General features: G+C 39.9%; 1 protein-coding gene across 1 annotated transcript in view; it reads left to right on the top strand.

Moving 5' to 3' along the window:
* Window positions 1–26,314, top strand: part of SLC9A7 (solute carrier family 9 member A7) — a 144,366-nt gene that overhangs the window by 54,136 nt on the left and 63,916 nt on the right. The window contains exons 2-3 of the mRNA XM_063083158.1: window positions 18,876–19,075; window positions 21,052–21,129. Coding sequence (XP_062939228.1) covers window positions 18,876–19,075; window positions 21,052–21,129 — 278 coding nt within the window. The remainder of the gene's footprint in view (window positions 1–18,875; window positions 19,076–21,051; window positions 21,130–26,314) is intronic.

The following is a 26,314-nucleotide window of genomic DNA, read 5'->3' as shown; positions in this document are numbered from 1 at the left end:
AGATGAATTTAGTTATTCATGCTCAGGCATGTAGTGAGGTTGGATGCTTCATGGCAGGAATGGCTATGTGAGAGCTCAGTGAATCCTCTCCCGACAACACAGCAATAAAACTGGACAAAGTTGTCAAAAATAATGATTTAATGTCCTGGAAATTAACCAAAGGCCGAATAACAAATTGGGAAACGTTTATTAAAGTAAACTTACTGAATCTTGGTAAGAACAGTGGGCATTTGTGGCAGTTAAGCTAGGGTCTGCTGCTGTCCTTGTCAGATCCATGTCACAGAAGACTTATTCCAGGCAGGTGGAATAGGCTGTGATGACCACCAGCTCCAGAAATAATCCATTATGTTTATGGCCAGTTGATTTCAACAAAAGTACAAGTGAATTCACTGGAGAAGAGATAGTCTTTTCAATATATGGTACTGGGACAATTGGATATCCACATGCAAAAGGATGAATTTGGACATTAACCTAACACCATACACAAAAAATTAACACAAATTGCATTAGAGACATAAATGTAAGTGCCAAGACTATAAACACTTAGAAGACATAAGAAGAAATATTTATAATCTTGGGTTAGGCAAGTATTTCTTAGAGGTGACACTAAAGCTGCAAGCATTAAAAGAACATTGGTAAATTAGACTTTTATCAGAATTTAAACATTTTGCTCTGCCAAAAACACTGTCAAGAGACTGAAAGGACAAGTCACAAGCGAGGAGAAAATATTTGCTCATCATATATCTGACAAAGGACTTGTGTATAGAATATATAAGGAACTCTCAAAAAGTAATTATATGAAAACAAACAATCCAATTCTTAAAATGAGCAAAGGACTTGAAGCAGTACTTCTCGAATGGGGATATTAGGATGGCCACTAAGCACATGAAAAGATATTTAACATTATTAGCCATTAGGAAAATGCAAATTAAAAGCATGATGAAATACCACTACATACCTATTAGAATGGCTAAAATAAGAGGTACTGGCAATACCAAATGTTTTATTTATTTGTTTGTTTTATTTATTTTTTATTTTTTATTTATTAAGAATATTCATGAGATACAAAGCTAATTGTCACCCTTCCTGCCCATGATGTGAGGGCCAGATTCATATTGGCAGCATACCCATTACCAGAAATTACTTTTGTACCCCTTGTCCCCACCCAGTTATCCCCCAACTTCCCCCCCCCTCCACTTTGTAGCCCTAGGAATGTTCCCTCCCTCTGTTAGACTACAGCACTACTGTGGTCTTTCTTTCCTTCTTTCCTTTCTCTCTTAGCTCCCACATACGAGTGAGCACATGCGGTATTTATCCCTCTGTGCTTTGCTTATTTCACTCAACATAAGGTTCTCTGGTTCATCCATGTTGTTGCAAATGGGAGTATTTCATTTTTTTTTATGGCAGAGTAGTATTCCATAGTGTATATATACCACAGTTTCCTTATCCAATCATCCATTGATGGACATTTAGGTTGGTTCCATATCTCGTCTATTGTAAACAGAGCTGCAGTGAACATGAGGGTGCAGGTATATCTTCAACATGATGATTTCCATTCCTCTGGATATATACCCAGAAGAGGGATTGCTGGATCATACGGAAGATCTATCTGTAGTTGTTTGAGAAGCCTCCATACTGTTTTCCATAGTTGTTGTACTAATTTACAGTCCCACCAACAGTGCAGTAGTGTTCACTTCTCTCCACACCCTTGCCAGCATTTGTTATCCACCGTCTTTTTGATTATAGCCAGTCTAACTGGAGTGAGGTGGTATCTCAATGTGGTTTTAATTTGCATTTCCCTGATGACTAGTGATGTTGAGCATTTTTTCATGTATCTGTTGGCCATTTGTATGTCTTCCTTTGAAAAATGTCTATTCAGCTCCTTTGCCCATTTTTTAATTGGGTCATTTGCTTTTTACTGTATAATTGCTTGAGTTCTATGTATATTCTGGATATTAATCCCTTGTCAGATGCATAGTTAGCAAAAATTTTCTCCCACTCTGTAGGTTGTCTTTTCACTCTGTTGATTGTATCCTTTGCTGTGCAGAAACTTTTTAGTTTGATATAGTCCCATTTGTTTATTTTTTCTTTTGTTGCTTGTGCTTTCAGGCTCATGTTCAGAAAGCCTGTGCCCTGACCTAGCTGCTGAAGTGTTTCACCTATATTTTCCCTTAGTAATTTTACAGTTTCAGGTCTTATACCTAGGTCTTTAGTCCATTTTGAGTTGATTTTAGTGTATGGTGAGAGATGTATATCTAGTTTCATTCTTCTGCATATGGATATCCAGTTTCCCCAGCACCACTTGTTGAAGAGGCAATCTTTTCCCCAATGTAGATTTTGATTGCCTTTGTCTAATATCAGATGGCCATAAGCCTGAGGGGTGATTTCTGGGTTCTCTGTTCTACTCCATTGGTCTGAATGTCTATTTTCCCTTCGTGATAAAGACTCTACAAATTAGGTGTAGAAGGAAAATATCTCAACACAATAAAAGCCATTTATGACAAGCCCACTGCCAGCATCATTTTGAATGGGGAAAAATTGAAGGCCTTCCCCTTAAGGACAGGAACAAGACAAAGATGTCCACTCTCACCACTTCTATTTAACATAGTACTGGAGGTACTAGCTTGAGCAGTCAGGCAAGAGAAAGAAATAAAGGGAATCCAGATTGGAAAAGATGAAGTCAAACTTCTTGTATTTGCAGATGACATGATACTGTATGTAGAAAAACCTAAAGACAATCAAAAAACTCCTAGAGCTGGTTAATAACGTCGGTAATGTTCCAGGATACAAAATAAATGCCCCCAAATCAGTAGCATTTATATACTCAAATAATGAATCAACAGAAAGAAATAAAGAAAGCCCATTTACAGTGGTCACCAAAAAAATATGATACCTAGGGATAAATTTAACCAAGGAGATAAAAGACCTCTACAATGAGAATTACAAACCACTTCTGAAAGAAATTAAAGAAGACACGAAAAGATGGAAAGATATTCCATGCTCTTGGATTGGAAGAATTAACATTGTGAAAATGTCTATACTACCCAGTTCTCTACAGATTCAGTGCAATCCCCATCAAAATACCAATGACATTCTTCACAGAAATGGAAAAAACAATCTTACCTTTCATATGGAAAAACAAAAGACCCCGAATAGCCAAAACAATCCTGAGCAAAAAAAACAAAGCCGGAGGCATAACTCTGCATGACTTCAAATTATACTACAAAGCTGTTGTAAGCAATACCAAATGTTGATGAGGATGTGGAGCAACTAGAACTCTCACACATTGCTGTGGGAGGCACAGGGTGTTGGAAAATGGTCTAGTTACTCTGGGAAATGGCTTGCAGTTTCTTATAAAGTTAAACATATACTTACCGTGTGACGGAGCAGCCTCACACTGAGTATTTACCCTAGGGAAATGAAAACACATTCACATAAAAACCTGTTAGTGGCTGTTCCATGGCAGCTTTATTTGTGATAGCCAAAAGGTGGAAACAAGCCAAATGTGTCTCAGTAGGTGAGTGGGTAAAAAATTCTGGTACATTTATGTAATAGAGTATTACTAAGCAGTAAAAAGGAATGAAGTGTTCATTCATACTCTACTTGGATGAATCTCAAAGGTGTTATGCTGAATGAGAAAAGCCTGTTTCAAAAGCTTACATGCTGTATGGTTCCATTTATTTAACCTTCTTGAAAAGATGAAACTCTAGTAGTGGAAAACAAATCAGTGGTTACTGGGATCATATAGGGTGAAGGTATAAGTGTAAAGGTATAGTACAAGGGAGTTTTTGGGGAGTGGTAGAACTGTTTGGTATTCTTATTGAAGTGGTGTTTAACATGAATCTATATATATATAAAAATTCATGGTACTGTACACCAAAGGAAAAAAAATCAATTTTGTTGTATGACATTAAAAAAATATTAAAAGCATCAAGAAAGTTTTTAAAAAAAAGAAAAGAAAAAGTAATTCACAAACTTGGGGAAAATATTTTCAAATCATATTTTCAGTAAGGGACTTGATCTAGAACACATAAAGATCTCTTGTAATTCAGTAAGATAACCTGACTTAAAACATGGCAAAAGAATGGAATGAATAGACATTTCACCAAAGAAGATATGTAGTGGCCCTTAAGCACATTAAAAAGATGCTCAGGAACCTTGAGGCGGCGGTTGGCATGGAGTAGCTGAGGTGGAAAAGGCGGCCACTGGGCCTCAGGCAGCCGGGAAACTTCTGGACCTTCCTCTTGCCATCTCTTAAGGGAGGACCGCTGCTGGTGGCCGGTTGTGGGGGCTGACCACCACTTTGCCCTCGGCAGGAGACGCTGCCTCATTTACAGGTAACAGCTTTGAAGTATGGAACAGGAAAAGAACTGTTTCGTAGCTGCAAAAGCGAGTCTCTAAACAGGGAACACGGTGCCAGGGCTGCTGTGGATGCAGCCAGGATCCCGGAGGCCGGGGCCGTGCTGAAGGCGGCCAGCTGCCCTATTCATGATTCGAGGTTTCAGGCCGGCATAAAAGAAGATTCCTGGGAGCGCCCGAGCCGCGCTGGGGGACGAAGTGAGCAGCCCGAGGCGGCGGGAACCGAGAACGGGGAAGGCGACAAACCAGAGGGAGAGAGTGAGCGCCCGACCTGGCACAGCCCTGTGAGTGACCCCTGGCCCGGCCCTGCTCGGGGGGCTGACGCCCACCCGGCTTCCGCCTGCATCACCGGCCCACTCACCGCCCCGGGGCTGCCTCCATTTTCTCAGGTGGTGGCAGCTCCGGCCCGGCTCGGCTCCTCACTGAGCCTTTCCACTTGCTTGCCCCGGCGCGGGGCTTCCCGGGGCCTGCGGGCTGGCCTCCCCTCCCACTCCCTCCGCGGTTCTCTGGCGGGGCTGGTGGCATGGGGCGTCCCCTGCCAGTGTCGGGAGGGCAAGGAAGTACGGGGGGGGCCGACTGTCACTCCACCACACCCTGGACTCCGGCCCCCGGTAAACTTCCTGTTACTGGGAGGCAGATACCATCTCTGTGGCCACCAGTTCGGAAAAACGCCTAACCAATTTCTGGTTGGGAATAGTGTGGTAAGAGAGTTCCCAAGTCCGCTTGAACCTGCCGGAGAGCTGACTGGAGGCGGGCACTGGAATCGGTCTGTGCCGGGGGGATACAAAGGTGAACCGTGTGCTGCAGGCTCCTCCCCCGAGGAGCTCACGCTCTGGTGTGGGAGATAAGACAAGTACACAAATAACTGCGATACCAGGAGGAAGGTGATAAGTCCCGAGAAAGATCTACACAGTGCTACAAAGGCACCCAGAGCGACCGGTCGTCTGTGCCTCGCAGAAACCTGGTAGACTTCCTGGATGAGGTGGTGCCGAGCAGGGTCTTGAAGGCCCAGCTGATAGACGAGGGTAGCAGAAGACACGTCCCAGCCCAGCCCAGTGCGCACAGAGCGGGGAGACGTGCGGCCAGGGAGGCGGAGACTCGACAGAAACCACACACCCTGTGGGGTCACCACTGCACGATCCAACAGCCCGGGCCAGAGCACACGGAACAGGGAGAAGTCCTGCACGGGAAGTGAAAGCTCAACAGAGATCACACACCCTGTGGTACGTGATCCAGCGCCCAGCAGAGTCCAAGCTGACCAGAAAGGTGGCTCCCCGGAGAGGCCCAAGACCCGAGGCAACCATACACACAAGGCACTGGAGGCCAACTGAGCAGTCACGGAGGTAGCCATACCAAATTGGCAACCACAGCAACATCTTAGTTAGTCATTAGTCTCAAACCGGTGAACTGTGAAACCCCCTGCCACAATGAATAAACATCAAAAAAAAGATACCAGAAATACAAAAAATCAAGAAAGTACACCACCAAAAGTTAATAAATCTCAAACTCTAGATCCTATAGAACAAGAAGCCCTTGAAATGACTGACAAGGAATTTCGAGTGATAATTCTAAGGAAACTGAATGAGATACAAGAAAACTCAGCTAGACATCATGATGAAATGAGGAAAAGTATACAGGACCTGAAAGAGGAAATGTACAAGGAAATCGATGTCCTGAAAAAAAATGTAGCAGAACTTGCTGAACTGAAGAAGTTATTCAGCGAAATAAAAAACACAATGGAGAGTTTAACCAGCAGGCTTGTCGAAGTTGAAGAGAGAACCTCTGAACTTGAAGATGGGCTGTTTGAAATAACGCAAGTAGACAAAAAAAAAGAAAAAGAATCAAAGACATTGAAGAAAATCTGAGAGAGCTATCAAACAACCTTAAGCGCTCAAATATCCGAGTCATGGGTATTCCAGAAGGGAGGAAAATGGAGATTCCATTGAAAACATATTCAACAAAATAGTGGCAGAAAACTTCTCAGGTATAGGAAAAATCACAGATCTTCAGATCCAGGAAGCTCAACGATCTCCAAACGTATTCAACCCAAAAAGGCCTTCTCCAAGACATGTCATAGTCAAATTGGCAAAACTCAGAGACAAAGAGAGACTCTTAAAAGCTGCAAGAGAGAAGCATCAAATCACCTATAAGGGAGCCCCAATCAGGCTAACATCAGACTTTTCATCACAAACCCTAAAAGCTAGAAAGGAATGGGATGATATTTTCAAAATACTAAAAGACAAAGATTGCCAGCCAAGAATACTCTACCCTGCAAGGCTATCCTTCTGAAATGAAGGGCAAATAGTACATTTCTCAGACAAACAAAAACTGCGGGAGTTCACTACCACACGACCACCCTTACAAGAAATCCTCAAGGGAGTACTGGGTTTGGTTCCTGAAAAATAACTACCACTGCCATAAAAACCCAAGAAAAATCAAAACCCACTAGTATAATAAAAATGGCATTCATGAAGAGAAAACAATCAAACAAAAATGCTATCTACAACCTAAGGAACCAACAAACACGGAAACCAAGCAGTAAATCAGAAAGCAAGGAACAAAAGACACCTAAGACAACCAAATAACCAATAAAATGCTAGGAATAAATCAACACCTTTCAATAACAACTCTTAATGTAAAAGGCTTAAATTCCCCAATTAAAAGACACAGACTGGCTGACTGGATCAAAAAGCAGGACCCAACTATATGCTGCCTACAAGAGACCCACCTCACCCATAAAGATTCACATAGACTAAGAGTGAAAGGATGGAAAAAGATTTACCATGCAAACAGAAAAGAAAAACGAGCTGGAGTAGCTATTCTTATATCTGACAAAATAGACTTTAAACTAAAAACCATAAAGAGAGACAATGAGGGACACTACTTAATGATAAAAGGACTGATCCATGAAGAAGACTTAACAATCATAAATATGTACGCACCCAATGTTGGAGCAGCCAGATTTATAAAACAAACTCTATTAGACCTAAAGAAGGAAATAGACACTAATACCATAATAGCAGGGGACCTGAACACCCCACTGTCAATATTAGACAGATCATCTAGGCAAAGAATCAGTAGAGAAACACAAGATCTCAACAAGACTCTAGACCAATTGGAACTGGCAGATATCTACAGAATATTCCACCAACAGCCTCAGAATATTCATTCTTCTCATCAGCACATGGATCATTCTCCAGGATAGATCACATATTAGGTCACAAATCAAGTCTCAATAAATTCAAAATATTGGAATTATCCCACGAATTTTCTCAGACCACAATGGATTAAAACTAGAAATGAATAACAAATGAAACTCTGGAAACTATACAAACACATGGAAATTAAACAGCATTCTACTTAATGACATATGGGTCCAAGAAGAAATCAAGCAGGAAATCAAAAAATTTATTGAAACTAATGAAAATAATGATACATCATACCAAAACCTGTGGGATACTGCAAAAGCAGTATTAAGGGAGAAATTTATTGCATTAAATGCTCACCTCAGAAGAATGGAAAGATGGCAAGTGAACAACCTAACACTTCACCTAAAAGAACTAGAAAAACAAGAACAATCCAAACCTAAAGTTAGCAGATGGAAAGAAATCATTAAGATCAGAGCAGAACTTAATGAAATTGAAACCCAAAAAACAATTCAAAAGATCAATGAATCAAAAAGTTGGTTTTTTGAAAAGATAAATAAAATTGACAAACCATTAGCATGGCTAACAAAAAAAAGAAGAGAGAAGACTCAAATAACAAAAATTAGAAATGAAAAAGGCGATATTACAACTGATTCATCTGAAATACAAGGAATCATTCGAGACTACTATAAACAACTATACGCCAACAAATTTGAAAATCTGGAGGAAATGGATAAATTTCTGGACACACACAAGCTCCCAAAGCTGAACCATGAAGACGTAGAAAATTTCAACAGACCAGTAACAATAAAGGAGATTGAAGCTGTTATCAGAAGGCTCCCAACAAAGAAAAGCTCAGGACCAGATGGATTCACAGCAGAATTTTACCAAACATTCAAAGAGGAATCGACACCGATTCTTTACAAACTATTCCAAAAGACTGAAACAGACGCAAATCTCCCAAATTCATTCTATGAAGCAAACATCATCCTGATACCAAAACCAGGTAAAGATATAACCAAAAAAGAAAACTACAGGCCAATATCCTTGATGAATATAGATGCAAAAATCCTCACTAAAATACTAGCAAACAGAATACAGCAACACATATGTAAAATTATTCACCACGATCAAGTGGGATTCATCCCAGGGATGCAAGGTTGGTTCAACATACGCAAATCAATAAATGTGGTACACCATATTAATAAAGTCAAACACAAGGACCATATGATCATCTCTATAGATGCTGAAAAAGCATTTGATAAAGTTCAGCACTCATTCATGACAAAGACCCTCTATAAGTTAGGTATAGAGGGAAAGTATCTCAACATAATTAAAGCCATATATGCCAAACCCACTGCCAATATCATCCTGAATGGGGAAAAGCTGAAGGCTTTTCCTTTAAGAACAGGAACTAGACAAGGATGCCCACTCTCACCACTCCTATTCAACGTAGTGTTGGAAGTACTAGCGAGAGCAATCAGAGAAGAGAAGGAAATAAAGGGCATCCAGATTGGAAAAGATGAAGTCAAACTGTCCCTGTTTGCAGATGACATGATCCTATATATCGAACAGCCTAAAACCTCTACAAAAAACCTCTTGGAATTGATAAATGATTTCAGTACAGTAGCAGGATACAAAATTAACACAGAAAAATCAGTAGCATTTCTTTTCTGCAATAGTGAACATGCAGAAGGAGAAATCAAGAAAGCCTGCCCATTTACAATAGCCACCAAAAAAATAAAATACTTAGGAATTGAGTTAACCAAGGAGGTGAAAAATCTCTATAATGAGAACTACAAACCACTGCTGAGAGAAATTAGAGAGGATACAAGAAGATGGAAAGATATCCCATGCTCTTGGATTGGAAGAATCAACATAGTGAAAATGTCCATACTACCCAAAGTGATATACAAATTCAATGCCATCCCCATCAAAATTCCAAAGACATTTTTCTCAGAAATGGAAAGAACTATCCAGACATTTATATGGAATAATAAAAGACCACGCATAGCCAAAGCAATGCTTAGCAAAAAAATAAAGCTGGAAGCATAACACTACCTGACTTTAAGCTATACTACAAAGCTATAATAATCAAAACAGTATGGTACTGGCATAAAAACAGACACACTGATCAATGGAATAGAATAGAGAATCCAGAAATCAACCCATACACCTACAGCCATCTGATCTTTGACAAAGGCACCAAGCCTATTCACTGGGGAAGGGACTGCCTCTTCAGCAAATGGTGCTGGGATAACTGGATATCCATATGCAGGAAAATGAAACTAGATCCATACCTCTCACCATATACTAAAATCAACTCAAAATGGATTAAGGATTTAAATATCCACCCTGAAACAATAAAACTTCTTAAAGAAAACATAGGAGAAACACTTCAGGAAATAGGACTGGACACAGACTTCATGAATACGACCCCAAAAGCACGGGCAACCAAAGGAAAAATAAACAAATGGGATTATATCAAACTAAAAAGCTTCTGCACAGCAAAAGAAACAATTAACAGAGTTAAAAGACAACCAACAGAGTGGGAGAAAATAGTGGCAAAATATACATATGACAAAGGATTAATATCCAGAATATATAAGGAACTCAGACAACTTTACAAGAAGAAAACAAGCAACCCAATTAAAAAATGGGCAAAAGAGCTAAGTAGGCATTTCTCTAAGGAAGATATACAAATGGCCAACAGACATATGAAAAAATGCTTAACATCACTCAGCATCCGAGAAATGCAAATCAAAACCACACTGAGATACCATCTCACCCCAGTTAGGATGGCTAAAATCCAAAAGACTCTGAACGATAAATGCTGGCGAGGTTGCGGAGAAAAAGGAACTCTCATACATTGTTGGTGGGACTGCAAAATGGTGCAGCCTCTATGAAAAATGGTATGGAGGTTCCTCAAACAATTGCAGATAGATCTACCATACGACCCAGCTATCCCACTGCTGGGAATATACCCAGAGGAATGGAAATCATCAAGTCGAAGGTATACCTGTTCCCCAATGTTCATCGCAGCACTCTTTACAATAGCCAAGAGTTGGAACCAGCGCAAATGTCCATCATCAGATGAGTGGATATGGAAAATGTGGTACATCTACACAATGGAATACTACTCAGCTATAAAAACGAATGAAGTACTGCCATTTGCAACAACATGGATTGTCCTTGAGAGAATTATATTAAGTGAAAAGAGTCAGGCACAGAAAGAGAAATACCACATGTTCTCACTTATTGGTGGGAGCTAAAAATTAATATATAAATTCACACACACACACACACACACACACAAAAAAAAAAAAAAACCGGGGCAGGGGGAAGAAGATATAACAACCACAATTACTTGAAGTTGGTACGACAAGCAAACAGAAAGGACATTGTTGGGGGGAGGGGGGGAGGGAGGAGGGAGGGAGGTTTTGGTGATGGGCAGCAATAATCAGCCACAATATATATCGACAAAATAAAATTTTTAAAAAAAAGAAAAATGAAAAAGAGAAAAGTGTTAAATATTAGTGTGAGCACAATAAATAAATACATAAAAAATTAAAAAAAATAAACCTTGAAACCTCTAGGAAAAAAAAAAAAAGATTCTCAGCATCTTTAGATATTAGGGAAGTGCAAATTAAAATCATAATGAGGTACCATTTCACACTCTCTAAAATAGGTCATAAGACAATAACAAATGCTGCTGAGTATGTAAACAAACAATAACTCTCATATGTTGCTAGCGGGAATAGGAAATGGTACACAGTATCCCCAATGGAAAACAGTTTGGCAGTTTCTTAATAGATATGACACAGCAGTTCCACTCCTAGGTATCTACCCTAGAGAAATGAAAATATGTGTCCACACAGACTTGTATGTGAATGTTCATAGCACTATTCACAATAACAAAAAAGGAAAATCAACCCATATGTTCTTCAACTGGTAAATGGATAAACAAAATATGGTATGCCATACAATGCAATACTATTTGGCAATAAAAAGGAGAGAAGTACTGATACATGCCTTCAATGTGGATGAGCCTTGAAAACATTATGCTCAGTGAAAGAAGCCAGACACATAAGACCATATACTTGTATTGTGTGATACCATTTATATTAATGTCCAAAAAAGGCAAATCTACAGAGACAGAAAGTAGATCGGTAATTGCCTGGGGATGGGAGTAGAAAACAGGGAGTAACTGCAAATGGAAATGTTCCAGAGTCAGATTGTGGTGATGGTTGCACAACTCTGTGAATATACTAAAAATCATTGAATTGTATACATAAAATGGGTGAATTTTATGGTATATAATTGTACCTCAATAAAATTGTTTTTGAAAAGTGTTTAACTGCATATTCAAAACAAGCAACACAAATATTTTGAATGAATTCTCCTTGAATCTAATATATCAGTAAATAGTATAGCTGCACAATAAGCAGAACAAGTACCAAAAGGTATTGCAAAGGCTGTAACATTCATTCTTAAAACCAAATTCAGGTAAATGACCCCCAAATTTGAAAGTCATTGTCACTTCTGGAGTCGATTGGATTCTCTTTATTCACTGAATTAGAAATAGTTATAACTATCTTCAAACACTGTGTAACTGGATGTGAAATGGGATGCTTCATTTTCTCAGAATTTCAGGTGAAGCTTTAGAACTCCAGACAACCTCTACTGTGCTGCAAACAACCCACAGTGGTGCCCATACTGATCTGGTGATCATCTACGCTCAGTAGCTTATATAAGAGAAGGTGAGATCTCTCTAGAGGAGAACAGTGCACCCATGCCCCTGTTCCCCTCCTCCTTCACAAAGGCTTATTAATATAGATATTTAAATATTGCAGCTGATGGATGGCTGTCTAGAATTATACTCACCATGTGTACACTTGTTCAGCTGTCTTCCCAACAACCTCAGTCACAAAAGAGAAACTGGCACCAGAATGGGCACTGGTTTCTTTAATGACCACATGGGGTATTTAAACCACACTTTGCTCATGATTGTATTCCTTTCTTATACTACCACTTTTTGGACGTGCACATCCACAAACTATATAGAGTTTTTTCCTTTTGGTTATGTCTTTTATTTTTTTAAGTATTTATTTATTTGTTTTTTAATTTTTTTTTTTGCCATAAAACAAGACTTAATAGATTTAAAAAGACTAAGATCATAGAAAATGTGTTCTCTGACCACAATAACAGAAGGAAATTTTTAAAATTCACAAATGTGTGGAAATTAAACAACACTCTCCTAAATAAACAATGGGGAAAAAGAAAAATCACAAGGGAATTAGAGAGCACTTTGAGATAAAAATCAAAGTGCAGCATATCAAAATTTATAAGATGCAGGGCTCATGCAGTGCTTAGAGGAAAATTTATACTTGTAAACATCTATACTAAAAATAAGAAAAATGTCAACTCAGTAATGTAAACTTCTACCTTAAGAAAATAGACAAAGGAGCAAACTAAATCAAAATCAAATATAAGTAGGAAATAACAAAGATTACAACAAGAAATATATGAAATAGGGAATTAAAAACAATAGACAAAGTCAACAAAACCAAAAGTTGATTCTTTAAAAAGATCAACAATTTACAAACTTTTATCTAGACTGACCAAGAAAAAGAGAAAACCAAAGTTACTAAAATCAGAAATAAAGCAGGGGCAATATTATATTGTCATTATGGTCTTTTGTGATGGTAAGATTTAGTTTCTTTCTCTTTCTTGTTTGCATTTTTATTCTACCAGTGGGTTTTGTTCTTTCTTGTGTATTTGTGGTAGTGATTATCGTTTTTTGTATTCCAGATGCAGGATTCCCTTGAGGATTTCTTATAGGGCTGGTCATGTGGTGGTGAACTCCTTCAGTTTTTGTCTGGGAAATACCCTTTTTTCCCCTCATTTCTGAAGGATAGCCTTGCTGGGTATTCTTGGCTGACAGTTTTTTTCTTTTAGTATTTTGTTTTTTGTTTTTTTTTGTTTTTTTTTTTTTCTTGGAGTCCAACAGACCTCAATTTATTTATTTATTTATTTATTTATTTTTATTTTTATTTTTTACATGGTGTAATTCTGTTTAATAAGCCAGCATTTACAGAATATAATTTTATTTGAATTTTAAATTTTATAAAAACATTATACAAGAAATACATTTACTTATTATAGAAGAATTAGAAAATACAGCTAAGTAAAAAGAAGAAAATAAAAATTTCTTACAGTCCTCTACCTAGAGGTAACTACCACCAACTTTTTAGTTCTTTTAGTATTTTGAATATATCATCCCATTTTCTTCTGGCCTGTAGAGTTTCTGTTGAGAAGTCTGCTGTTAGTCTGATAGGGGATCCCTGATAGGTGACTTGATGCTTTTCTCTTGCTTCTTTTAAGATTCTCTCTTTGTCTTTTAGCTTTGCCAGTTTGACTATAATGTGTCTCAGAGAGGACCTTTTTGAAAGAGTGCCGGCTCCTAACCCCTAGACTGCCAGGGAGTGTCAGAGAGGACCTTTTTGGGTTGAATCTGTTTGGGGATCTTTGAGCCTCCTGGATCTGAAGGTCTGTGTCTCTCCCTATACCTGAGGAGTTTTCCATTATTATTTCTTTGAATAGGTTTTCCATGCCTTTTCCTTTCTCCTCCTCTTCTGGAACACTCATTATTCAAACATTTGTGAACTTAAGGTTGTCTGCTAGCTCTCTTAGATTTTCTTCATTTTTTAAAATTCTTTTTCCCATTTTTTTTTTTTTTTTTTTTTTAATCTGCCCGGGTTATTTCAAGAAGACTATTTCAAGATCAGAAATTCTTTCTTCTGCTTGTTCTAGCCTGCCACTTAAGCTCTTGGTTGTGTTTTTTATTTAGTTAAGTGAATCTTCCAGTTCCATGAGTTCTACTACATTCTTTTTTAAGATATTAATCTCTGTAAGTTTCCCCCTTCATATCCTGGATTTTTTTCCCTGTTTCATTATCTTGTCTGAGTCTTCTTGTATTTCAGTGAGTTTCCTTAAGATTGTTGTTCAGAATTCCTTTTCAGTCATTTCAAGGGGTTCCTGCTCTATTAGGGTTTGGTATTTGAGAATTACTGTACTCTTCTGGTGGTATCGTATTTTCTTGGGTTTTCATATTTCTAGTGTCTCTGCATTGATGTTTAACCATCTGGTAGAGCAGTTGCTTCTATTACTCTGGAGTGGGCTTTGAGGAGAGAGGCATCCTCTTCTTTCTCTGTTATCTGCTGATGACACTCCTTGTGTCAGTGCAGTCAAGTGTGTGGCAGGGTACCTGCATGTTGGCTGTGGTGTTGAGTCACTTTTGCAGCAGCCATGGCTATGGCGGTGGAGTGGTGGGAGTGGTGTTTGGCTGTGGTGGTGGCTGTGATGGACCACCAGCGTGGTAGTGGTGTTTTTGGAGTTGCTCTCTTACCTGCTTCCAGGCGGAGAGTGCTTCCCTCAGCTCCTGCCTAGGACCCCGGGTGTGCTTTGTTTCTTGCCTGCTCCTGGACAGAGGGGGCTACCCTTGGCTTCTGCCTAGGACCCTAGGTGTGCTTTATGTCTTTTTTTTTTAATTAGAAAAGTTGTCAATTGTATACCATCAGCACAATATGCTAATACAGTTGTGAAGTGAGTTTTATTCATACCCACAAGTTGAAATAGTCTTAAATTTTTACACCTTTGGAGTTCACCATCTTGTTTTAAGCCATGTCAAATGTCAAAGGAATTTCATGTATATTCCTTTCTGTGAAAGTTCAAAACTAAATTATTTCCTAATCATATACCTGTGAAAGCAGTGATTCTCTCTTCATTAGCTGACATCTTACGTGGTATTTTTCTGGCCCACATACATAGTAGGTTATCTGTCTTTGTAATCTGGAACACTGTGCTGTTGATCTGGTCAAATTCTCAGTGCCTCTGTTGCTCTCAGACTTTTTTGTGTGAATATTTAACTTTCTGAGCTTTTTAAAAAGTCTAATGTGTTTTAGTTCCTTGTAGTTATGACCTCTTTATGGTTCCCTGTCAGGGGATGTCATCCAGATCCAGAAGATGAAAGTATGCCAGTCATGTTTTCTCCAAGTCTTTATTGTTTCCTCACCAAAATATGCCTCTGCAGTTTAACAGCCTATTTTTTCAAGTGGAAACTGCTAAATGTGAATGTAATATCATGACATGGAGTACAGTGGCAATAAATATGAGTTTAAAATGTTTGGGAAGTTACTTAAATTTTACCTTGAATTAGCAGTCTACCCCGGGGCTTGGTACATTTTTGATCAAAACTATCGGAACCATTTTAACCTTGTATCTTTGCTGTGGTGTTTTGTGTTGCCATATTTTAACAACAAGGGGGCAGTATCATCACCTTCACTGTCTCCCTTCCATCTTTAATATGGGCACATTGGGCCCAGGATAGAGAGGGAGATGTTTTGTAACTTTAAAAAAACAATATTTGTCATCTGATAATGATTCTAGAGATGATGGTGATGATTACTGGGAGAGTCAAGAGTATTTCCTGTAATTGAGGAATTTGTCTGCAAATGTAAACCTCCTCTTTTGTTAGAGTAGTAATTGTGAGGACTCTGTGCTAGTATGGTTTAGTCTTTCCGTTAGCTCTGCTAATAATGAGGTTAGTAAAGTCAGGAAACAGTAAGTTACATGAAGCAGGTTTTGATTTGGCAGAAAGATAGTCTCTGTAAATGACTTATTTTGGTTTCCTAATAAAGACAAAGTTAAATCGAGTGACAGGTAGCTTTTTCCAGACTCTACAGATGATCCTGTATTATGAAGAGTGTTGATGGACCATGGAATTGTCTTTGTCGTGTAAAGCTTCATCAGAAAATAACTGCCTAACCAGGGAGTGACATAAGAAGAAAAGGCATTACAGAGTTCCATCTGGAGTGGAGAGTGAACCCCAGAGAGCACTGAGCAGCCCCAGTGCCACCAGTGGACTCATTCTCCTCCCACACAGGGGGGAGGCACCACTGCTGCAGCTGTTACCGTCACCATGACTGCAACCTTGAGCAGCGAGGCTGAGACACCCAGTGTGGTACCATGGGCAGAGGCAGAGGGAGTGGCGGCCCAGTGATGGGGGGGACAAGAGAGTCATCACAGTGAAAGTCCGGGAGCAGTAAAATGGTTCAGTGTAAGAAACAGATAGGGTTTTATCCACGGGAGTAGCAGCAAGCAAGATGTATTTGTACCCCCGACTGCCGTAAAGAAGAGTAACCTCCAGGAAGCACCTTCACAGGACAGGGGACAGAGAATCTAGGGAGTTCGATGTTATGGAAGGAGAAAAGGGTGCACTGGCGGTACAGGTTGTGGCCCTGGCCGAGTTTCGGTGCCAGGCAGCGCATATGTGGCAGGCTGTAACCATTCGCGATGTTATCTGCACCACAGGGTCTTCTGCACGGTCACCGGCAGAATCACCAGAATAAGGAGACAGGCAAAAAGGAGGAGGGACCCTAGGGCGCCCCTGATTGGCAGTCCCAACATAGGGGCGATGCCTCCTGCTTCACTCAGCGCAGGAGCTGGTGGGGGTTGATGAGAGTGGTCCGCCTCTTCTGCGCAGGGAGAAGTGACGGAGGAGAGCGGGTAGAGCTGTGAGACAGGTTACGTGTCGGGGTTGTAGCCCGCGAGTCTCTAGGGCCCTTTGTCACCTAGGACAGCAATGAAGAGGAGCTGGAAAGTCAAGGAGATGCCAAGGCCAGCAGCCACTTCAGTGTAGGTACCCCACAATCTCAGTTACCAGCACAGACACCCAGAAAACACCACTCTGCAAGGTAGCAAAGAGACTGCCAGCTGTGAGAAGCCCACTCCTGAAGCTGAGCAGGGCAGGGCTGAGTAGATGCCAGCTGACCATCTCTACTGCCATCTGGGTTGTCATCAACAGGAAGAATTGAATGTGAATTCCAGCGATAAGACCTGAACAAAAGATTGGCACTGAAGACCTTAAGTGCCTGCTTTTTGCCCATTCACCAGACAACTAGAACCATATGCCTTATGGGTTTTTTTTATTATTTTTTCCTAAAGACATCTTTTTTTGGTAATGACAGACATGTTTTTAAAAAACGTTTGGTTTTTCTCATATACTTATAGTGATTTTAAAATTATTTCATATCTGATCAGGTTGAGATTATTAAGAACCTTATTTTTAATTTGTAATAAAACTTTACAACTTGATTTTTTCACAAAAGTCAATGAACTGCAAGTATCTGTTAATACAGGTCTATAATAAGGATGATGATAATGCAATACAGACACAGATTCTGGCTGAAACAACTGTATTTTTCTAGATTTAATGTCTTATTTGCTATTCAGTGATGTCTCATGAGTTCTCATATGTCTTGGTGATGAGAGACATGGAACATTATATATACATAGAGCATAGTAAGCATTGTTCTTTCTTTTTCTCGTGTAACTTTACCCATTAGTGGCAAAATGAGATGGAGGAGCATTTTACGATTCTATTTTTTAATATTGCTAGGAAAAAACTGAATTTAGAGAGAAGTCTGAAATATTCCTCCTAAGAGAGAATTGCAGAAAGTGTCTGGTAGTGATTTATTGATTTATTTTTTCACATTTTAGTTACTTTTACTTGGGAACATCTGACTCCTCAGGACCAGGAGAGCAATACTCCATCCTCATTCACAGAAGTGAATGCTTATACACAATTTTGCCACTTTCATTTTCCCTACTGGAAAAGCCTTACTAAGAAGGGAATGAGCTTAAAGGCTTTCAGCTGATTAGCTTAGCTGTATCATAGCCTCAGCCCCAAAAGGCCAGCTCTGCAGCCCCTGAATCATGACTGCTCAAATTGATGCTACAGTGGTTAGCTTTCCAAGGGGTATAATTACTTTCTCATGATACCCAGTGCTTGAAATGACCTAAGCCAAAGCATCTCTTCCCCCCCCCGCCCCCTTCCTCTGGTATATGGCAAAGTAAGTTGCATTTATAGCAACTAGAAATTCCAGTGGCCTAGTCCTTGCTGGCAGAAGGCAGCAGCACTGGCTTGAGGGATGCTGCTGGGGAAGGCAGAGAGCTCAGCAGTTACACTTTATGCTGTCCTGGGCAGAAAAAACCGTGCTGCTCATCATCCCATCTTCCTCCACCGAAAGCCTGAGAAGCGAGACATGATTAGGTGTTAAAAGTGCTCGGAGTGCCATGGTGGTGCCAAAGGTACTCTGCCACTTGGCTGAAGGACTTAAGTCACACCAGAATAGATGGATGCTTAACCCTTCTCAAGGACTGTGCAGTTGCTCCTAAAATACATACACTATACCTTGTTTCTAAGATTACTTCTGTGTTTCTTAGTTGTTGGAAATCAACTGTGCCATTAGTTCTGCACTCTCTTTATCCTTCCCCAGGCCTGATGGTGTTTTTTCCACTCTGTTTCAGGGCTCATCGTCGGGGTGATCCTGAGGTATGGCACCCCTGCCACCAGTGGCCGTGACAAGTCACTCAGCTGCACTCAGGAAGACAGGGCCTTCAGCACCTTGTTAGTGAATGTCAGTGGGAAGTTCTTCGAATACACCCTGAAGGGAGAAATCAGCCCTGGCAAAGTCAACAGTGTAGAGCAGAATGACATGCTGCGGAAGGTGAGCTGGGGACACTCAGCCATCGTTGTCCTGTCGTGGTTGTTGCTCAGGCTTGTTGGGATCCATAGCTGATGTGGGCCATTGATTGTGTGGTGGGTTTGTATGTCCCTGCTCAGCCCATGTCTCTAACCACCATCTCTTCCTTGCTATGCCTCTTATCCTTGCTCTGGTTTAGGGATGAGATTGTTTCTTCCTTAAAATAAGATCAGTTTTCCTTTTAGCTTATTTATTCAGTATTCACAAGTATAATTCTTAGTTCTTCATGGTTCTTTTACCATGTTCTGCAAATATTTGAGTGCTGACTCTCATTGGTGATTGATAGCAAGGGCTTAATGAATCTTCAGGGGATGAAGGTCTTGTTGTTCTAGAATTTGAGTCCAAGCATTGTTTCTCATTTGATGTTGAGATAGCAAAAATCCTCTACAGGGAAAAGGATTATGTATCTCCTCATGTGGGTGATTTCCAGGATAAGCAAGAGATCTGTATTAATTGACATACATTCCATTACCTTAGAGACCAAGGCTTACAGCAGGAAGGCTTCTTTACACTGATCTGGGAGGTCCATGTTGTGGGGAACCCGTTTGAATATAGAACACGGCTGATGTGTGTGAAGGCTTATACTTAAAGGCAGAGTGCAGAGTGTGCTCTGAAAATTAAATTATTATTGTTCTCAGAATCTACCCTAATCTTTAAGCAAAATTATTCTTGACCTGGAGCGTTAAACATGACCATCTTCTCTGTGTCTCTAATGGCTGTACTAGTGTGCTCTTTGCTGTCAGTCCTTAAGAAAGCATGGGATTTCCATAAACGTAAAATTAAGTGCAACTGAGAAGGATGCCCAGTGTAAATATCGCACTAAGGGCTATTTTGAAATGGCAGTTTGAGTTCTTCATGTTGGATAGGATAAGGGGGAAAGGGGGAGTGATACCAACCCATTTTCATCTTTTAGATCATAATAGAAGATGAAGCTGACTTTTGCTCTCTTATTTTTAGAAAAATGTTTATTCAAATCCCTTTTGTTTAAAATTCTGCCACCCAAAGCAAAGGTGGGAGAACAAATAAAGCTGACATTATTGTTGCTAGTTGAGGAGAAAAGAGGCTTGTTGAGGCAGCTTGGGTGACATGGAAAGCATTGGACTGGGTGTCAGAAAACCCTTGTGCTAGTTCGTACATTACTGGGTTTGATGACCTCAGGCAAGTCCCACTCTCTTTGGGCCCAGTGTCCACATATTGGTAGGCGTTGTCCAAGGCTCCTTCTCATTCTGACATTCCCTGCTTTCCAGACTACCCTTTAGGAAGAAGATGAATAAAGCATAATTAGGAGGAACCATTCTATTTCTAATTAAGCTGATTAACATCTCCAATTTCTAAATAAAAAGCTAATATTTAATAATTAGAATGAAGATTTGATTAATTGAAACAAAATCCAATTAATCTACCAACATGAAAAATTCTTTAAAAAGGTTAGCATGTTTGTAGAATGCCTAATTCTTTTCTGGATCCAATAAGACTTTGCTGCCTAAAGTTTGAGTCATTTCTCTGTATCAAACCTACAGGATCCTGTGAGAGGATCCAGGAAGTTAATTAAGAATCATGACAGCATCTTTGATTACAGTTGAGTTTTTGTAAAGGTGTGATAAAAATTAAGATGTTTTTATTTCTTGTTGAAAAACACTGGCCAGAGTTTAATATCTGTGAGCTCTCAAAATTGCATTGAACTGTTTTGTCTTAATATGTATTAAAACAACACACCAAGATTGTAAATCAGAGTGCTTTGGTGGAGAGAACATGCTAGTTCACACAGGAGTTGTGGCTTCTCTTTCGGGATGAGTTCATGAACATCATAAGTTCAGTAACATTTATGTTACTTGCTCTGAATATTCAAACTTTAGTCAGTGGCTTCAAATATTAAGCAAATATTATAACACCAGTTGGTGTTAAACTAAAAATTGACTTTTTGCTCTTTAAACTTTTAGGTAACATTTGATCCAGAGGTGTTTTTCAACATTCTGCTGCCTCCAATTATTTTCCATGCTGGATACAGTTTAAAAAAGGTAAGAGGTTTTTGTCAGTATTTCTTAAAGCATGTGAATCTCTGTGTTAATTTACCTGCATAATGTTCTAGTTTTTTCCTTCTTAATGTTGCTTATTACTGTGTTTTGTACCTACTCTGAGACTATAGTTGACTCATCATCAGTGATTCATCTTTGTTTTAAAATCTGTAACTCTCATACCTCGCCAGTAAAGTGGTACAGCCACTCTAGAAAATAAGTTGGCAGTTCCTTATAAAACTAAAGTTGAAATTTCCATATGGCTTAGCAGTTTTACTCCTGAGAATTTATCCCAGAGAAATGAAAACTTATGTTCACACAAAAACCTACACCTGATTGTTCATTCAAACTTTATTTGTAAATAGACAAAAACTGGAAACTATGAAAATGTTCTACAGTAGGTGAATGGTTAAACTGTGGTACATGCATACTGTGGAGCACTACTCAGCAGTAAAAAGGAACAAACTACTGATACACACAGCAACCTGGATAGATCTCAAAGGAATTACTCTGAGTTAAAAAAAAATCCAATCTCAAAAGGTTACATACCATATGATCTCATTTATATAGCATTCTAGATATGACAAAATTATAGGGATGGAGAGCAAATTAGCAGTTGCCAGGGGTTAGGGGTGGTGGGAAGGTGGAGGCAGGGGTGACTACAAGGGGTAGCACAAGGGACATCTTTGCGGTGATAAAACAGTTTTGTATCTTGATTGTGGTGGTGGTTATGCAGATCGACACATGGAGTAAAATAACATCAAACTATGCACACACACACATTGTACCAATGTCAGTTTCATGGTTTAAATATTGTACTACAGTTACATAAGATATAACAAATGGGGAAACTGGGAGATTACAAGACCTCTCTGTATTATCTTTGCAACTTCTGTGAATCTATAATTATTCCAAAATAAAAAGTTTTAAAGAACCTAACTATTCTTATTATTGAGGGTCATTGTGTTCCACAGCAAGGTTGGGCCTAAGCCTTTAGTTATTTAAAATACATAATACGTTTACAAATAGTGTGGATGGCTCCCTCCCTCTCCCGTTGTGGGGATATTGTGTGAAAATTAGCCTCCAAAAAGGCCTCCCTCAGATAACAGTCATGGAGCTTGTTCCAGCTCTTTCTGAGTAAGGACCAAAGGAAATCTTTTCAGTGAGTCTAGAAAAGAGAGATCTTGGCTGACAGTGAAACTCAACAACTTCTTTAGGATCTAGAGAATGGCTTTCAAATTGATGAACTCCAGCTAGATCAATTGAGAAAAAAAGAGAAAAGAAACAAATTACCTATATCAGGAATAAAAGAGAGGACATCATTAGACCCTTCAGACATTAAAAGGACATCATTAGACCCTTCAGACATTAAAAGAATAATAAGGGAATACTATGAATAATTTTGTGCCAGTAAATTTGACAACTCAAGTGAAATGTATAAATTCCTTGACACAAATTACAAAACTGACCCGAGAAGAGACAGAAAACTTGAACTGCCCTATATTAATTAAAGAAATTGAGTTTATAATGAAAAACCTTCTCATAAGTCCAGATGGCTTCACTGGTGAATTAGATCAAGCATTTAAGGAAGAAATAATACCAATCCTACTAATTCTTTCAGAAAATAGAGCAGGGAACACTTTCCAACTCATTTTATGAGACGGTGCCTGCCCATCAGACAGTTCTTCTGTCAAAGCCACTCTGCATTTTCCAGAAGGTTTTTAAACTATTTCTGACCAACATAAATATAGTTATAGTTTGTGGAACATTTGCTGTGTATTAGGAACTTTACATATATTCTTTGTTTTTGTTTTTACACACATTCTTTCTTATCCTCAAGAAACGCTGTAAGGAGGTGATGGTGGTTGGAGATCAGTTTATACGCACTTCTCTCCTAGGTTTCCAGTTCATGGATAAGCAGACACAAGGAGTTAATTCATGATTAAATGACCAATTTATGATCCAAAGTCCCTGGTAGATACATGTTGGAGTATGTAGCATAGCCCTTAGTAATGGGGCACCTTACAACCTACCTCATGAATTGGAGACAGATGCCCTTTAGCCACCAGGGCAGTCACAGTCACAAGTAGGGAGGCCAAAATGGAGAGATCATAGAAATTCCTGGGTCTGCCGAAGGCTCCCTTTTTTTGCCCACAGCATGGAGACTAGAGGAGCAAGAACAATTTCCTGCCTTGCACAAGAGGGTCAAGACTACAGGTCAGGGTCAAGCCAGTTTCCCCTCTCAGAGATCAGGTGACCCCACCTGACTGTGTCACCTTCAGGGCAGGAGGAGAAGGGGAGAAGAATGCAGTATAAGTCACCTCTCCATAATGGATTCTTGAGGAGCAGGAGTCTGTTTCTGCACACCAGCCCGACACACATCTGCACTCACACAATGTGTAGAGAGTGTCCTACATTTCACTGATGATGAAACCGAACTCAGAATGATTAATGATGCGTGTGAAGTTATGTAGATGGTGCAGGACTGAGTCAAGGTTACGCCCTCTCTTGACGCCAGGGCCCAGGGTCATTCCTTTGTGCTACACTGCCTCTGGGTTTAGGTTTTCTGGGGAAAGAATCCTTTTCTTTTTTTTTTTTTTTTTTTTTTTTTTTTTTAAAAGATGACCGGTAAGGGGATCTTAACCCTTGACTTGGTGTTGTCAGCACCACGCTCAGCCAGTGAGCGAACCGGCCATCCGTATATGGGATCCGAACCCGGGGCCTTGGTGTTATCAGCACCGCACTCTCCCGAGTGAGCCACGGGCCGGCCCAAAGAATCCTTTTCTTGACTTATCTGTGGGGCTGCCAAAATCTTCTGAGTCTGTATGTCATCTATTGACACGTTAATAGATAGGAGATGGTTATTATAGGTATAATAATGTTAGTCTTTATCTAAATGGAGAGTTTGGAAACTCTTCTTCAGATCAAATGGGTGATGGTATTTTAAATAACTAATCTTAATGTATAATCAAAGTCATAGTTGCTTTAAAATGAAACCAAGTTGTGGGCTGTGAAAGCCACTCTCATGGTTGAAAAACACCTTAGTTTTTGCAGAACCTTCCCTTTATCAGTCCCGTTTTCTCAAAAGAAAAAGCAAGTAATAGCCTTGCTAATTCCCAATTAAAGTTGTTTTTGAAATGCTAGTCTTTCAGGTGATGGACTATTGCTTTAGTCTCTTTCTTTTTCAAGTAGTCCTTATAAAGGCACTTAAATAGTTGGTTCTTAATATGGTTGCCATCTCTGATTAAACCTGTTGTCATTAAATGTGTAATAGATAGTTTACCATTTAACCGATGGTATGTAAACAGATACCTTCAGACTCTTTGACCTGTGTATATACAGCCTTTTTTATGACTTGTTAGTGAACTCCCCCAACACACACACACACACACACACACACACACACACACACACACACACACACACACACACACACAAAATTGTCGGTGGGAAATGGGAGAGGATAGAGTTTCCCAAAGAGTAGGAGTGTAAGGCTTAGGATGGTACAGCTAGGAGTTGGGATGTCAGGTGGATTTTCACCAAAAGCAAACCTTCTCACCCTGTTCTGTCTTAGGTTTAGATTCTGGAAGGCTTTACTGGGGCATGCCATAGGCTCCTTTGGTCTCTTCTTGCCATTCTATAACTGAGAGGGAAGAGTAGGGGAGACTTGAATCAGTCATGGCTATATTGTGGCCAAATGAGAATAGGATGAAAGACCTAGGTTTCACTGGATGCCTGCTGTCCTTTGTCTCCCCAAGGGAAGTGGTGGGAATTGTGGAGCTGGCTAGCAGGGCAGTTTGTGCAGTGACAGCGCAGTGCTCTGGCAGCAGGAGACTGCCTTACCAGTTCTGGGGCTGCAGTTTGGTGGACGTGTGACTTCAGGCAGCTCACATCATGCCTTTGAGCCTTAGATTTCCTTCATGTGAGATAGTCTGGATAACACCTTCAAGGTGGGTTCGTTGTGAGAATTGGATGGTCTAATATATGTGAAAGTACTTTATGAGCTATGAAGTATACATTTAGCACTAGATGTGATACACAGGTAAGTGGCATGTCTCTTCAAGGTGTGGTAAAATTTCAGTTCACATCAGCAGATATGAATGGGGGATGGGTAAGCTTGTGATTTTAGAATATCTTATGAATGTATTTGGGTGGCAGATTTACATTCCTAATTTTTTGCTTTGGCTAATATTATGAATTTGAATTTATCTAATATATATTCAGACTAACCAGGGGAATGGTTACCCAAAAGAAAGCTGAGTGGTGAGGGAAAGCACATCTGGAATTGAAATTTGTTCCTGGATACCTCAAGCATCATTGCTCTCATGCCTTGTCATTGGTGCACTCCTAGCACTCCCGACTTAAGTCCTTGATGGAGCTTTTAAAGGGCTGTGGGATCACAGTTGTTGATTTTTGTTTTGAAATATAATCTATTTCAAAACATGGTGTATAACTGCATTATCTTAAGAAAAAGACTGGCCAGTGATTGAAGAGGCAAACATAATGTGTCTGTGACGTGTACAGACAGCACCCTCTTTTGGTGACTGTGGGCATGGCAGCCCTCTAAGGGTTTTGTTCTACGCAGTGGCTTAGGCGCACTGGGCATTCCTTGACACCTTGTTGGCAGCCTTGGAGAGGGACAAGCACCAGGGAAGGCCAAAGCCAAGGACTCAGACCCTCTGTCTGGGATGCAGGCCAGAGGACGCCTGCAGCCCTTTGGGCATGCTTCATGGAGGCTGCCTGATCCTGCCTGGGCTCTTCTTCCCGTCTTCCCCTGGTGTTGCTCAGCGGGCATGCTGAGGCTCTCTTGCCTTCTAAAAATTTTTAGATAAAATGTTCCTGGCCCTTGTGTGACTGGGGCATTTGGAGGGTTTTGTTTGTTTTTGTTAAATAGTTCTGATTGTCAAATGAGAATAGCTTATGCCTTGAGGAGTCAGAACTATGGTTCAGGATTACAAGAACAGGCACTGTCAGGATATCCCATAGGCCTAATGACTTGTAAGAAGTAAATCCTTTCTCTCTGTGTGTGTTTTGTGTTTATATTTTTTAAGGTAACCAACGAATATGCTTAAGCATTGAGAGGATTGTAGTTTTGCCACCTTTTTCTGAATAATTGCTATAACTTGTCCATCTTAAGTGGAAATACGCGTTTCTCATTTCTCCACATCCATCTCTATTGTCCCTCTTT

The sequence above is a fragment of the Cynocephalus volans genome, chromosome X, assembly GCF_027409185.1.
Source record: "Cynocephalus volans isolate mCynVol1 chromosome X, mCynVol1.pri, whole genome shotgun sequence".
Taxonomy (NCBI): Eukaryota; Metazoa; Chordata; class Mammalia; order Dermoptera; family Cynocephalidae; genus Cynocephalus; species Cynocephalus volans.
The sequence above is the reverse complement of the archived record's forward strand: the minus strand, read 5'-3'. Positions and strand labels throughout refer to the sequence as shown.